The 17093-nt window shown below is 38.2% G+C and overlaps 1 protein-coding gene across 1 annotated transcript in view; it reads right to left on the reverse strand.

Annotated features, from left to right (window-relative positions):
* LOC125657764 (U5 small nuclear ribonucleoprotein 200 kDa helicase-like) overlaps positions 1 to 17093 on the reverse strand; it is a 59214-nt gene that overhangs the window by 22691 nt on the left and 19430 nt on the right. The window contains exons 14-29 of the mRNA XM_056149023.1: positions 14044 to 14214; positions 12751 to 12809; positions 12313 to 12571; positions 11832 to 11981; positions 11318 to 11379; positions 10861 to 11041; positions 9103 to 9207; positions 8761 to 8863; positions 7110 to 7441; positions 5458 to 5538; positions 5032 to 5222; positions 4111 to 4408; positions 3763 to 3833; positions 3077 to 3177; positions 2043 to 2216; positions 1425 to 1585 (exon numbers count right to left, since the gene is read on the reverse strand). Of these exons, the coding sequence (XP_056004998.1) occupies positions 1425 to 1585; positions 2043 to 2216; positions 3077 to 3177; positions 3763 to 3833; positions 4111 to 4408; positions 5032 to 5222; positions 5458 to 5538; positions 7110 to 7441; positions 8761 to 8863; positions 9103 to 9207; positions 10861 to 11041; positions 11318 to 11379; positions 11832 to 11981; positions 12313 to 12571; positions 12751 to 12809; positions 14044 to 14214 (2499 nt within the window). The remainder of the gene's footprint in view (positions 1 to 1424; positions 1586 to 2042; positions 2217 to 3076; positions 3178 to 3762; positions 3834 to 4110; positions 4409 to 5031; positions 5223 to 5457; positions 5539 to 7109; positions 7442 to 8760; positions 8864 to 9102; positions 9208 to 10860; positions 11042 to 11317; positions 11380 to 11831; positions 11982 to 12312; positions 12572 to 12750; positions 12810 to 14043; positions 14215 to 17093) is intronic.

Here is a 17093-nt window from a genome sequence, read left to right on the forward strand (position 1 = left end):
AACAATAGAAACCACCCACTACCCATAATAAATATTTTTTTAACAGTCCAACCACGGACCAAATAAAATATGAAAAAATACGACCACTCACACAAAAAAATATCATTTGCCGCCCGACCCCCCCATTTGATAATTTCTGGAACAGCCCTTATTCAATTTGTGAAACATTGAATAAATTACAATATACATTGTACATGCACAGCAAATCTTTTAAGCTTAGAACTAATGCAGGCAACTTTCTTGAACTCGGACGTGTCAAATACTCGGGATACATGTATGTCGTAGTGAGCCGCTAGTTCCGGTCATTATTCTGGAAACCTCGAGTATCTCATGCAGGCAAACTGCGAATACTCCGTTTAAAATTTCAGTCCTAAGCATAATATTTACCTGATTTATATCACAATCGGACAAAATTTTCACTCTGTTGAACATAATGGTATAACAAGTGATAGATTTTCATTTCCGATCTAGCCTACTCGGCACTTCTTAAAGTTTGTCGAAATTCACACCTTCAAATACACCGGCCTTGATTCCTTGATTTTGTTAAATAAACAACTACTCGGATTTTATTAATTAACCACACACGACACTGCTTGTTTACAGCTTGGGTATAATAATTTATTCAGAGGGACGACAAAACAACATCACCGCCAAACTGTGCGTATTAAAATGAAAGTGTTAGGGGCGATAATTTCCAGAATAGTCGTGCGTTTGAAAACGAAAGTGTTAGGGGCGATAATTCCCAGAATAGTCGGCTCAACCGAAATCGAAAGTAATAATCACGTTGTAATAGAAAAATGCACAGTCGTTAAGTAGAGGTAAAATTTCGTGAAAATACACGAAAAGGTTGTAAAAATCATGGTCGTTGGTCGCGTCAGACAGGTGGTCGTTTAATACAGGTATAATATATAGAGTAACGTCTTGGGGGGAACTTTTTATGGTCACATACGACAGTGAGTCGCTTAATACAGTGGGTCGCTATGGCAGTTTTTACTGTATATCATGTAGTATTGCAAAACACAGAACCAACAAATTCTGGAATACATTTCGGTGGGAAAGTGAACCTCTATTCAGAGGTCACCTCCCAATAAAGGTTTCTTTTACTGGTTTCCACAAGTGACTGTTACATGTATATACAGATTTGACAGTACTTCTGATTATTTCACAATTAAAACACAAGACAGGGCTGTTTACAAAACTACCAAACTCTGCAGATAGTCATCCACCCACAGAAATCAAGTGTAACATTACCTGCTGGGCAAACTCTGCAGATAGTCATCCACCCACAGAAATCAAGTGTAACATTACCTGCTAGGCAAACTCTGCAGATAGTCATCCACCCACAGAAATCAAGTGTAACATTATCTGCTAGGCAAACTCTGCAGATAGTCATCCACCCAAAGAAATCAAATGTGTGACATTACCTGCTGGGCTAGGGGCTCCAGTGGGGTGACATATACACAGCGACCATCCGGATTCTGGGAGAACATCCTCAGTATGGCAAACTCCCCACAGATTGTTTTACCACTCCCCGTGGGAGCCCCAATAAAGACATTCTCATTGGTGTTGTACACAGCATTAAACACTGAAACATACAGGTAAATGTTTGTGAAACATAGACACATACTTGTGAAATATAGACACATACTTGTGAAATATAGACACATACTTGTGAAACATAGACACATACTTGTGAAACATACAGACACATCTTTGTGAAACATACAGACACATTTGTAAAACATACAGACACATTTGTAAAGCAAACAGGTACATGCTTGTTTAAAGGTCCAAAAATTTACAAAATCAACACACATACATGTCTATAAATATACATGTATAAAAATGTTTATGAAAGAAATCTAAAATTGTTTTTTCCTTACAGTACATACTTTTGAATAACAATTCATCTCTACCAAGCTTGCAAATATCAAGTTTGAAGACAGTTCACTCTGTAGGCACTGTACTGTAAATTGGAAATTTCTGCCCTCATCTCATTTTTTGTCAATTTCATCTTTCTGCTACACAAGTAAATTCCTTACCCTGGGTCTGGATTGGGTTGAAGAATGGGAACTTGTCGCTGTAGAGGCCTTCAAAGGCTGGGCTTCTTAGGGCAGACACAGGGAGTGGTTGCAGGTCCAGTAGCTCTGTGGGCGGGGGATACTTCTCCGGAAGAATCAGGTGACGGAATGAGACTGGTAGCTGTGTCTCCGCCCCTAAAAAAGAAAACATCAACTGATCAAAACAACTCATTTATATAAATACCGACTGATAAAGTCATCAGTTCTAATTAAGTGACTGATAAAGTCATCAGTTAAAGCTTAGTGAATGATACACATTGGTTACAGTTAAATGAATGATAGTGATACACATTGTCGGTTATAGAGAATTTGCCTCAAATCCAAATCCGTTCATATTGACCATGAACAGCTCAAAGGTGATGTTCATTTCTTATATTTATATTCATTTACTAAAGCACCGTTTGTTTACATTGCTTCTATTTTGTTGCATAAAACGAACTCCTAGCCTCTGTCACAGTAGTTATTGTAACGTACGTCAACACATAGACATGACGTCACATTTCGTCTCGCCCTGCCTTTTAGCTTTTATCAACATTGCAAGGTGCACTGTATTTTGGAGGTAGGAGACTGCAAGATTGGGATGATAATCCACGTAAGTTTACAATCTTAATCCAAAGGTGTGATTTGCGAGATCTTTGTAACAGATGTTCTATTTTTTTCAAACCATTCCGCTCTCTCGGTCGCATGCTTTAAGCTAGTTCATAATCCGTTCATAGTCAATGTGAACGGATTGTGTCGCGCGCTGAAATTGGTTGGTTCATAGAGGAAAATGTGATTTGTAATATAAATATTTAACTATAACTGACAATGTGTATCATTCATTTAACTCAAATCCAAATCCGTTCATACTGACCATGAACAGCTCAAAAGTGATGTTCATTTCTTAAATGAATGATAGTGATACACATTGTCGGTTATAATTAAATGAATGATACACATTATCGGTTGTAGTTAAATGAATGATACACATTACTAGTTATAGTTAAGTGACTTACCTATCCACCGGTCGGACACCACTCTGATGAAGTACTGAGGGGGAAGCGGCTCAAAGACAGGGACAAAGAACTTAACAACATGCTCATCCTGGGAAAATTTACTGAAGAGACAAAAAAAATCCATCCTTGATTGTAATGTATAAGCATGCATCTAACATTATTCCTCCGCATACACTGCATATATACAAATCTACATTAGTGATATCTACATGTAGGTCATTAAGTCTGAACGTACATGTGACCTGTGAACACAAGAACTGCAGCCTAACTTCATCTCTGTTCCTGATTGGCCATGATATTCGTGGAAATGTTTCTCTGACTGACAAGCATCAGAGTAACTATGATTTCAACACTGAGGCTGATAACTTGTAACCTAGACATTTTACTGCTTTGATATTTCATAAACAATAAAGAACCAGACAAACTGACCTCGATTCCCACTAGAACTATTCACTATAATGAAGCTTGTCATCATAAATCCTTGTCAAACTGTAATCTTGTGCAAAATCTCAACAACATTGTACATACCTAATTTACAAAACTATTATAATGTTTTGGGTTTTTTGGAATAAAAAAAAATATCAAATTAATCCATGCATCAAATGTAAGAACTCTGAATATCTGCCATCAATGATGGATGCCATTTTAACAGAATAAATCACAGATGAATTTTTTTGGACTCATACCTTTTGAGTAGGAAATACTCGTGATGAAGGATAACTTCACTATCAACATCCTCCACAAGGATCCAGAACGCCTAAATAATATAAAACATTAAAACAATAAAACATACCATCTGTAGTGTTTATTATAGATCCAGAACGCCTGTACAATACAAAACATACTATCTGTAGTGAAATTCGTATTTATATAACGCGTTTATTCTAGAAAGTGGAAACAAGACTTTAAACCGATGGATCTTTTAAGTACCTGTAGCCGCTTAGACATACATGTATTACAGCCTAAACATAATCACCTAGAGATAATGAAGCCTAAACCATACAAAAAATAACACAGCCCGAATTTCGTCTTACTTCAGAAGATCCATGAACTTTTTCATCCCACTGAAAGTCTGGTGTAATGGTGAGTTCCACCCTAAGTGTGGCTCTCGTAATCGGCTGGACATGTACGGACAGTTCCAGTTTAGGAAACAGATGGACATATTTATGGATGGTCTTCCCACTTTTCGGGACTCGAATAAACTCCCCAATTTCCAGTGGATCCAGATCATACAGACGTTCGAAGGGGAAATTTTTCTTCTCAATTTTCTTGATGACTTCGATTGGCATCTTCTTGTCACTGAACTGTCGCAGGGGACACATACTCTGCCACCTACAGGGGTTCAAATAAAATTCATCAGACGTACAAAATAACCTACAAATATACTGTACAAAATAATGTACAGTTGAACTTCGGTATATCAATCTCAATCAAAAGTAATTATTTTGTTCATAATAAATTGTACAAATACATGTATATACTAAAAATATGTAAAAATTGGAATAAAACTTATCTTATCTATACTCTACAAAATTAATGTACAAACATACTGTACAGAGATAATTTTCCTTTACTATAATGGAAAAAACCTACCGGGCCAGTGAAAATAAGTTCATTATAACCAAACATCAATATACAGTAATACACAGTTATAGTGAACTTCCAGGACCAGCAAAAAACAGTTTGTTACATGTAAAACCAAACCTCATGTATCTCATATAAAATGTTCATTATTTTCCTTACATTGCTGTAGGGGAATATCACCGCGTGATAAGGATGTTTATTATATGTGTGTTTTACTGTACATTTTGTCAAAATACTAGGAGAATCCCTTGATCTATTGAAATCTTTGGTGTAGGATAGCTACAGTAATGATGATTATCGTGTTGATCAGTTCAGTATGACATGTCTGTACCCGTTTTGAGAGACCCGTTTTTTAAAAAGATTTGACTTACATGCGTTTGTTGACCATCTTACACAGGGCGAGGGCCTTGTCAGCAAGCTGTGCCCAGCCTCTGTGCAACACAATCTCAAATATGGCCCTCATCAGGCGCCCTGCTGACTGAGTCACAAACACCATATCAGACATCAAAGCAAAGCCCTCCAACTTCAGCTGAGAGATGTAGGCTTGAAGCAATACGTTCACCTGAGGAATGAAAACAGACTACTGTGTATTACACCGAGTTTTAAAATTGTTACTAATAAAAGCAGCACCTTGTATCGTGAACACATTTCTCTCTGCTTTTTTTAATCATTTAGGCAAAATCAATACACTGTACATGTATCATATTGAATTCAATATCAAAACATGAATAATGCTATGAATTTCCGACATAATAATTTAATATATTTTTTGGCTGACGTTTACGAGATTTGTCTACCTTGGCGCTGGCTTCCTCGATGCTCTCTTTAATGGGGATGGGGACCCTCTCCAATAGCTTCAGTAACTCCAACTTCTCCTCCTGAACAATGACAAAAAGTATGTATCATCAAATATTTACCACCATCAACTCCTGAACAATGACAAAACATTTGTATCGTAAAATATTTACTGCCATCAACTCCTGAACAACGACAAAATGTTTGCATCGTAAAATATTTACCACCATCAACTCCTGAACAACGACAAAATGTTTGTATCATAAAATATTTACCACTATTTTTGTAAGCATTCATCCTTTCATGTTTAAATACTTGCAATTAATACATTATTCAAACATATACTTGACCTTTCAACCTGATAAAAAAAAGACCCTAAACTAGTATTGTATATAATGGAAATTACAAAGTTCACACGGTGTAAATGTCCTGTTTGTATTATAGGGGATAAGCGAGAACACTCAGACAATTAAATGTCCTGTTTATATTATAGGGGATAAGCGAGAACACTCAGACAATTAAATGTATTTAAATGTCCTGTTTATATTATAGGGGATAAGCGAGAACACTCAGACGATTAAATGTATTTAAATGTCCTGTTTATATTATAGGGGATAAGCGAGAACACTCAGACAATTAAATGTATTTATATGTCCTGTTTGTATTATAGGGGATAAGCGAGAACACTCAGACAATTAAATGTATTTATTTGCTACAAAATGATATATGAGCCGTTCCTAGCAAAAAGAGCCCTTAAGTATATAAGTTCTAAAGTATGAACTATAGATAATATCCCTCAAAATATTAGAGCAATGTTGACTGTCACTAAAATATTACAGTCAATCAAAGATGACAACCAACTCGTGATTGGTAACCAAGACTTTTTTCTTTACAGTTATGCAAAAATAACGTCACATTTTTTCATTATGACGTTTTTTGGAAAAGATAAGGGTCCTTGCTCAACTATAATAAAGGACGTTTAAACAAGGACTCAACATACTGTATTAAACAATTCACATTTTCACATAAAGCAGGTAGCAGTATAAATTACTTCTATATCACCACTACAGAATGTAGCCACCTTTCTTATAAATTACTTCTATATCACCACTACAGAATGTAGCCACCTTTCTTATAAATTACTTCTATATCACCACTACAGAATGTAGCCACCTTTCTTATAAATTACTTCTATATCACCACTACAGAATGTAGCCACCTTTCTTATAAATTACTTCTATATCACCACTACAGAATGTAGCCACCTTTCTTATAAATTACTTCTATATCACCACTACAGAATGTAGCCACCTTTCTTATAAATTACTTCTATATCACCACTACAGAATGTAGCCACCTTTCTTATAAATTACTTCTATATCACCACTACAGAATGTAGCCACCTTTCTTATAAATTACTTCTATATCACCACTACAGAATGTAGCCACCTTTCTTATAAATTACTTCTATATCACCACTACAGAATATAGCCACCTTTCTTATAAATTACTTCTATATCACCACTACAGAATATAGCCACCTTTCTTATAAAACCAATTTAGTGTACTATATGTACATATTTCTGTGATCCCCAGTTTTTTTGCTGCACTATAAACTACATCCGTAAAAATAGGGGGAAAATATGTATCTCACCTCTCTAACTGTGATGTGTTTGAACTCCGAGGACAGTGAAAACACTCGGAACAACTCGATTTCGCTCAGTGTAGGTTTCAGCAGCTGGTTGTATGTAGCGATGGTGTCGTTGGTGCAATAATAATGACTGGCGATTCTCCCTAGCTCCGTGCTCTGGATCTGCCCCGTCTTTTTGTCATATTTAATCAGGTTATTTTTATCCAGGGTCAAGGCCGCTGTGTGGATCAGATCTTTCCGTCGCTGTTGAAGCAGTGGGTCATCTTTCAGTGCGTCATGACTTACACCATACAGTGCCGGAGCTCGCAACATTCTAATGTACAGATAAGTGTACCCTGCCATGATAAAATTACTCCATTACAATCTCCAGATTTTAAAACAGCCTCATTTCCTCTTTACACAGTTAAACAAGCAGGTGAAAGCATTCTCAGTGTCTGAATTTTTTATCACTACAGATATTCTTATAAAGTCATATTTCTCTACATTATCATAACTGTTAGATATTTAGGAGTTACTGTATATTGTGAAAGATTGTTTTCATTACCCACAATTCAGTTACTGAATGACAAGAGCATTTCCGTAAATTTACTGTCCAATTTATAGAATGAGGGAAGGGGGGGGGGGGGGGGGGGGGGGGGGGGGGGGGGGGGGGGGGTCACAGACATGAACTCACAAATAAAATGTCAAGCTGCAAAAAATCTTAAAAGACAATGATTTCCTTTAATTTACACCTGACAGCATACAAATATCAGAGCAGCTTTATATTTTGTACAGACACTATCAGATAATATGGTTTGTACAGAATTTCTGTCATCAAATTCCATGACTTTTCCTTGACCTCAAAGACAACAGATTGATGACTATGACAAAATACGCAGTCTTTTTCTTACCACATGAAAATGACTTAGCAATTGCACTGTCAGGAAACATAATTTGAAAAGTTTGTTCACATTTTCATTTGATTTGTACGAATTATGCATTGTTATTGTATGTATAGTCCACAAATACATTTGTTTCTAAATCAACTGCACTGTGGGGTGGAACAGTTAAAGTTCCCTCCTCTTTAATATCATTTTTTATGAAACTACTTGAATCTCATTGATCCACTTGAAGTTTTACATGTTTCATTGAACGTCAATATGAAGTCAGTGCCCCCACCCCATGTTTTCCATATCAACCTTCTTCAAGCATGCCGTGCAAAACGCTCTGTTTATGACTCTTAACAGCCCTGGCCCACTTAAACTTGCGCTCCCACAAGAAAGAATAAACACATTTCCCAGGCAGGACTCATCAGACTGCATACCGGTACATGTGCCACTACCTGTAGCACTATTGTTCATTCGCATCTAAACACTTACAGTAATGGAAATTACTTTGTGTGAAGCACTTTTATGATACAGATTAAAACCAACTTGGTTTTAGTAGTTCCAGATTAGGTGAAACAATATCGATTTATAGAGTTTTTCAAAAATTGAAACCAGAAAAAGTGAAATTCCATGACTTTCCATGACCTCTCTCAAAATTCCATGACTTTTCAAGACCTAAAACCAAATTCCATGACTTTCCATGACCTGTACAAACCATGGACAATCAAGTGAAAGTGAAGAACTGTGGAGTCAAGTCCCACTTTGGTGCTAATTTGTTGATTCCTTACCCAGCCAATCCACAGCCTCTTTGACAGATTGTATGGTTCCCAGAACACACTCAGCATTCAGGCAATCTGCAACTCGACTCACAAACTGACTCTCAATTGGCAACTGAAATAATGAGATTCTGTCACTTTAAATCAGCTCAACAAAATATATCAGTAAAATTCTACATAAGAAACAGAAGCAGAAATTCTATGCACCTTCCTCAAGTCCGTAAAAAATGCCAAAATGTTATGATCATTACATGTATGTCATGTGATGATCATGTGACTACATGTATGCCATGTGATGATCATGTGACTACACGTACATGTACATGTATGTTTTGTGATGATCATGTGACTGACCTGTTGATTCATCAGAGACAGGTAATACTGTAATTCACTGTGGTTTGTAATCATGATGCCTTCACCTTTGGTGTCATATTGCGGACGACCAGCCCTTCCAAACATCTACAAAAGAAAACAAATTCTTAAGATTGAAGTAACTGTGACACACCATTCAGTTGTTGATGAACAGGTATACTGTATGTTTTGAATAAAATAAATGTCATCAAATACACTGTTACTGTCCATTACACAGCAAAATTTGTCAGCAGTTAACAGCTTGTCAAACACTTTTCCTCCCAGTGACCTTGAAATGGGCAAATGACCTTGGATCAGGGACACCAGAAACCCCTTAGTCATAAACAACCTTCATTTCTAATGCTCCTTCATAACAATGTGATGTAAAAGATCACAAATACAATGCAATGGTCCAGACATAAAACCAACCATTTTCTCCCAGCAACCTTGAACAAATGACCTTGGATCTGTGTCAAGACACACTTCCAAGTCATAGCCTTCATGTTAAGTATGAACACCTGTTTGTTACCATGTTATGGACCCAACATGATTTACACAGACAGTGATTCTTGCAAACCTTCCTAACAAACCTTGTCATTCTAAAATTATCTTGTTGGGGGGGTGGGGGGGGGGGGGGGGGGTGTATATCCTTGTTAGTGGGGGGAGGGGTATAACCTTGTTTGTGTATGAGGGGTATAACCTTGTTTGTGAGTGAGGGGGCATAACCTTGCTTGTGTATGAGGGGTATAACCTTGTTTGTGAGTGAGGGGGCATAACCTTGCTTGTGGGTGAGGGTGCGTACCCTTGCTTGTGTGTGAGGGGGCATAGCCTTGCTTGTGGGTGAGGGGGTATAACCTTGTTTGTGTATGAGGGGTATAACCTTGTTTGTGGGTGAGGAGGTATGACCTTTGTGGGTGAGGGGGTTTAACCTTGTTTGTGTATGAGGGGTATAACCTTGTTTGTGGGTGAGGGGGTTTAATCTTGTTTGTGTATGAGGGGGTATAACCTTGTTTGTGTATGAGGGGTATAACCTTGTTTGTGTATGAAGGGGTTTAATCTTGTTTGTGTATGAGGGAGTATAACCTTGTTTGTGGGTGAGGGAGTATAACCTTGTTTGTGGGTGAGGGGTATAACCTTGTTTGTGTATGAGGGGTATAACCTTGTTTGTGGGTGAGGGGTATAACCTTGTTTGTGTATGAGGGGTATAACCTTGTTTGTGTATGAGGGGTATAACCTTGTTTGTGTATGAGGGGTATAACCTTGTTTGTGGGTGAGGGGTATAACCTTGTTTGTGTATGAGGGGTATAACCTTGTTTGTGGGTGAGGGGGTATAACCTTGTTTGTGGGTGAGGAGGTATGACCTTTGTGGGTGAGGGGGTTTAACCTTGTTTGTGGGTGAGGGGTATAACCTTGTTTGTGGGTGAGGGGGTATAACCTTGTTTGTGGGTGAGGAGGTATGACCTTTGTGGGTGAGGGGGTTTAACCTTGTTTGTGGGTGAGGGGTATAACCTTGTTTGTGGGTGAGGGGGTTTAACTTTGTTTGTGGGTGAGGGGTATAACCTTGTTTGTGGGTGAGGGGGTATAACCTTGTTTGTGGGTGAGGGAGTATAACCTTGTTTGTGGGTGAGGGAGTATAACCTTGTTTGTGTGAGGGGGTATAACCTTGTTTGTGGGTGAGGGAATTTACCCTTGTTTTGGTGAGTATAATCAGATAAGGGATGCAGTACAATAATGTAATAACACATTTTCAATATGACCTACCTGCATGACGTCCAGAGCACTAAGCTCCACCCACCGTCCCTTCTCAGCGTTGTAAATCTGAGTCCCCTTGATGATGACTGTGTGGGCTGGTAGATTCACCCCCCAGGCCAGGGTAGAAGTAGATACTAACACCTGAATGTGTCGGTCAACAAACAGATCTTCTACCAGAATACGGTCCACTCTGAAATATACGTTCAATAACTGGTAATGATCTACAATCCATTAATTACTGGTATTACACGTACAGTTATTTACTGGTATATTAATCAATATTGTGACAGGTTTCCAACAAAATGCCCCCATGGTAATAATTTCATGCCTTTAAGTTTCCTACACAATTTGTGTATTCAAAACTAAAGTTAAGCTTATTTGCATGTGTCAAGTTAACAGGTTAAATTAGATTTTCTTATATTTGAGGGTATTTCCCATCTTTTAAGAATTACAGATATTCCCTTACTTGGTCATTCCAGCGTGATGGATCCCAAAGCCGTATGGCAGTAGATCTTTGAGCTCTAGATTCTGTCAAAGTAAGAAAAGACAGATACAACTGTACTATGTAACAAACTCTGTAGAGTGATCCAAGAAAAGGGGTGTGTTAGTGTATGGCAAAATTAATCATGGTACATGTAGTTACATGTATATCAAATAAACCTCCAACAAGAAAATTAGAATACAGATGTAGGCAAGACAAACACACGGACAGAGGTAGACACATGATAAATAATCCTCAAGTGTTGCTATGCCTCACAAGTGTTGCTATACCTTACAAGTTTTACTATACCTCACAAGTGTTGCTATGCCTCATAAATGTTGCTATGCCTAAAAAGTGTTGCCATGCCTCACAAGTGACAAAAACTTTAATTACAGCTCTTATTTCAACCTTCAGTGACATTCTAGTGGAAAGCACAACAGTAAATACTCTCATAACTACACATAGTATATTGTAGCTATAACACATCTTAAACACTTACCTCGACCTGTTCTGCCTCAGTTCTCAGGACCTCCGTGGAAACTGAGCCCTCCTTCAGGAACATTCCCAGGGAGTCTTTCTCCAGGCACATGTCGCGGATCGCTCGAGCTGTCTTACCCGTCTCCTTCCTTGAGTGGACAAAGACCAACACCTTAAACAAAGAAACCAAGATGAATAACATCCACAACACCAAGATGTTTTACTCTAAAATCTTAGCAAGTCTACCGATCAGAAAATTGATGGAACAATTACTGTTATCACTAAATGATGTATTGACCCTATCTAGCCCTGTGCTACACAGCATACAAGCAATATACATGTACAGACGACAAGTACATCAGATATGAATTACTTCAGTGAGAAATTTTTTCACAATGCATCTTCTGTAAAATCCTTATGTTTAAAATTCTGCTCTATTCATTCAAAGATTACAACTTATTGCTGATTTTGACTTTATTGGATATAAGTTAATGAGAGATCACCTGATTTTTCCCAGCATGCTCCATGACTTTCTCATACACAATCTCATTCATGATTTGAAATCTCTTGACCGCTTTCTTCTCCGTGATCCCAATGAACTGTTGCTCCAGAGGAACAGGTCGGAAACTGTTGTCAAAAAAGTACAGCCCCTCCGCTGGGTCCACCCGCAGAAACGTGGCCACGTCCTCGTAGTTAGGCAGGGTAGCGCTGAGCCCGACCAATCGCACGTCCTCCTGGGTTGTCTCAATATTTCGTATAGTCCTGTAACAGCATACAAAATTTTACAAATAACATGGCTCTAGAAAACACCTCATTATTAATGATACACAATCCTATTTAAGTCAATCCAAGATGTTAATAAATCAGTTCTCTTCAACATCCCACACTCTACAGGGTTCATTTATCACTGATACAGATTATTATGGAGATTTGATGGATACCTGGCCACTAAAGCCTCCAGCACGGGTCCTCTGTCGTCATGGAGAAGGTGAATCTCATCCTGAAATGTTAAAAAATTAACTTAAAGATGTATTTACTACAAATGGGCTTTTCTTCTTTACAGTGCTTGTTTGTTATCCATGTGATGTCATTAGTGTGAAACGACTGAGCACAGTTATACTGATGTCATTAGTGTGAAACGACTGAGCACAGTGATACTGATGTCATTAGTGTGAAACGACTGAGCACAGTGATACTGATGTCATTAGTGTGAAACGACTGAGCACAGTGATACTGATGTCATTAGTGTGAAACGACTGAGCACAGTGATACTGATGTCATTAGTGTGAAACGACTGAGCACATGCAAACAAATACCATGATCAAAGAGAAAGGGAGATCGGAGTGAACTCACAAACATCACGATCAAAGAGAACTCATTAGGGAGATCTGAGTGAACTCACAAACATCATGATCAAAGAGAACTCATTAGGGAGATCTGAGTGAACTCACAAACATCATGATCAAAGAGAACTCATTAGGGAGATCTGAGTGAACTCACAAACATCATGATCAAAGAGAACTCATTAGGGAGATCTGAGTGAACTCACAAATATCATGATCAAAGAGAACTCATTAGGGAGATCTGAGTGAACTCACAAACATCACGATCAAAGAGAACTCATTAGGGAGATCTGAGTGAACTCACAAATATCATGATCAAAGAGAACTCATTAGGGAGATCTGAGTGAACTCACAAACATCACGATCAAAGAGAACTCATTAGGGAGATCTGAGTGAACTCACAAATATCATGATCAAAGAGAACTCATTAGGGAGATCTGAGTGAACTCACAAACATCACGATCAAAGAGAACTCATTGGGGAGATCAGAGTGAACTCACAAACATCATGATCAAAGAGAACTCATTAGGGAGATCTGAGTGAACTCACAAATATCACGATCAAAGAGAACTTATTAGGGAGATCTGAGTGAACTCACAAATATCACGATCAAAGAGAACTCATTAGGGAGATCTGAGTGAACTCACAAACATCACGATCAAAGAGAACTCATTGGGGAGATCTGAGTGAACTCACAAACATCACGATCAAAGAGAACTCATTAGGGAGATCTGAGTGAACTCACAAATATCATGATCAAAGAGAACTCATTAGGGAGATCTGAGTGAACTCACAAACATCACGATCAAAGAGAACTCATTGGGGAGATCAGAGTGAACTCACAAATATCATGATCAAAGAGAATCATTGATGAGAACTGAGTATACTCACAAATATCATGAGCCTGACGAGCTGAGTGTAGGTTCGCTCGCCCCCCTTCCTGGTGATGATGTCCCATTTTTCTGGGGTGCATACTATGATCTGAGTGTTGGTGATCTGTTCCTTGGTCAGCTGGTGGTCACCGGTCAGCTCCTTCACCTTAATTCCATACGATTTCAACCTCTGTAAAAACAAACATTAGGTCAGAGGTCTTATCGATCATCTGAGTATTAAGTAAACTAAAAGTATCACTAGCCCCAAGGACTGCAAAATGTATAATAATTTTTCTGTTCTGCATATTTAAGCTAAATTCTAATATTCTGCAACAGTATAAAACAAGAGGTACTGTGAGCAATGCTCACTAAGAATACCCCCCGCTTACCCCAATCTCCCAAAGGGTGTTGGTAATAGGTATAAACTACCTCTTTTCTGAGTGTAAAAAACAAATGGCATGACAAACCGAACCATATTGCTACTTCGATGTCCAGTGCGCGTGACCTTTGACCTTTTGACCCCAAAATCGATAGGGAACATCTTCATCCCATGGGTAGTCCATATGTATGATATGGTGACTGTAGGTGGAAAGGATAACGCTTTAGAGCCCGGAAACCATATTGCTATTTCGATGTCCAGTGTGCGTGACCTTTGGACCCCAAAATCGATAGGGAACATCTTCATCCCATGAGTAGTCCATATGTACGATATGGTGACTGTAGGTGGAAAGGATAACGCTTTAGAGCCCTGAAACCATATTGCTACTTCGATGTCCAGTGCACTTGACCTTTGACCCTTTGACCCCAAAATCGATAGGGAACATCTTCATCCCATGGGTAGTCCATATGCATGATATGGTGACGGTAGGTGGAAAGGATAACGCTTTAGAGCCCGGAAACCATATTGCTACTTCGATGTCCAGTGCGTTTGACCTTTGACCTTTTTACCCCAAAATCGATAGGGAACATCTTCATCCCATGGGTAGTCCATATATATGATATGGTGACGGTAGGTAGAAAGGATAATGCTTTAAAGCCCGGAAACCATTGCGTCTACAGACGGACGGACGGACGGAGACAGACGGACAACCCGATTCCAGTATACCCCCCCCCCCACAACTTGTTGCGGGGGGTATAACAAGATGTGTTCTTAAAACACAAAAATATCCTCGGAAAAAACTTACTTTGAGTTCTAAAATGGCAATTGATGACTCTTTACAGGTTTTAAAGAGGGCTCATTATAATCATTCAAATAGTTTTCCTGCTTTATGTCAAGGAGTAAAATATATTGCATTTTCAACATATGATCAACTTAGCCCCACCCTGGGACCTTAACCCAAGATTCACAAATTTCACATTTTTCATGATCAATCATAAAGACAGTTTGTTTGCTTGATATATGGATTTTCTATTGCATTTTCAATACAATCATCATGTATATATAATCTAACTAGCAGTGTTGAATAATCTGGAAAATTTCATAATGATATCGATTATCGGTCAAAATCGGAAGAACTAGATCGATCAATGATCGATATAATCAGTATTTACATGTACTGTAGTTAACAAATGTTCATTATTTTGGGGTTATTTCCTTTTAGTTTTATGGATATGTGCAACATACACACATCTATTAGCTTATTTACGAGGAATAAAATGGGTTTTTTTCTTCTAGCCATGACATCCAGATTGGCTTTAGTTTAAAGAAACTTTAAAGTTTTCAGACGTTCGACTTTGGTTTCCATTGGTTGGGATATATATCAAGTTATCAACTAATCCGAGATTCCTTTTACTCTTACCCCGCTTTTATATCGTGACATGTGCGGGAAAGTCAGAGCGGACTCTATAATAAAAAGTGGGAATTCAGCGACACCAGCTAGTGTCACTGCATTGCCACCTTTTACAACTTTATTTCGTGGATTTACCATCCAAGATGCAAGGATTCTGTTATCGGATGATTATTCTACAAGTTAACCATGACTAAATTGATGCTATTGCCGTGTAAAAAGCTCCATCACTGACGAATGAAGCATCACTTTGACTTTGGTCGCTTCCTCACCTTTCGAGTTCTTTGCGCATGACGTTAGCACAAAAATACACAAAATTTCTACGGCGTCAAATTAGCCATGATTAACCTGAGGAATACTCATCCGATAACTGAATCCTATCTAGATCAGTGAAATAAAAATGTAAACGGTAGGCAAAGCAGCGACACTAGCTGAATTCCCACAAGTCTTCATTATTGAGTCCGCTCTGACTCTCCCCCGCACATGTCGTAATTTAAAAGCGGGGATAAGAGTCAGAAGAATCTCGGATAATCAACTTCATAATTATTGAATTGATTTCAATATCCATGATAATGATAATGATGATGAAATCTAAAGCCTTCTTCCTTTTCAAATGTATTGAATGATATATACGTAGTTGATTTGTTTAATAGGATTGTATTCGGGCGACAATCGATTATGAAAAATGGAATCGATAATCGGAATCGACGAGTCAAAAACGATCAACAATCGATTGTCGGCGACAATCGTTTCATCACTAACTAGCCCAACATCGGTGCCTGAACCAAAAGGTCTAAAATTTCACTATCTGGCTCAGTGCTCATTACAATCATGCAAACAATTTGCCTTCTTGATGTCCAGAAGAAAAAACAATTTTAGGATATAAAGCATTTTCAATATTTGACCAACTTAAGACCCAGAAGAGTACAATAATTTTGGCCAGACCCTTAAGACCCCAGGTAGGTAAAGTCCATGAAATTTACAATTTTGTTCCCCTTGACCTACGGATGTTACATGTATATACCAAAATTGACTGAAATTGGTTCAGCCATTCCAAAGCTGAAAATTGTCAAAAGTTTACGACCAACAAATGAGTAAGAGACCTAAAAATTAGGGGTGAAACTATGCATCGCGATGCGACCGAATCGCGATGTAGTGGTCTCGATTCGATATTCGATTTATTCAGGGTCTGTTTCAGTTCGATGCAGTTCTAAAATCATAGCACACATTCCTCTTGATAACATGGTTTCTGATTAGCCAGTTGAATTGAAAATTGCCCAAT

The sequence above is a fragment of the Ostrea edulis genome, chromosome 9 (genome assembly GCF_947568905.1).
Source record: "Ostrea edulis chromosome 9, xbOstEdul1.1, whole genome shotgun sequence".
Classification (NCBI taxonomy): Eukaryota; Metazoa; Mollusca; class Bivalvia; order Ostreida; family Ostreidae; genus Ostrea; species Ostrea edulis.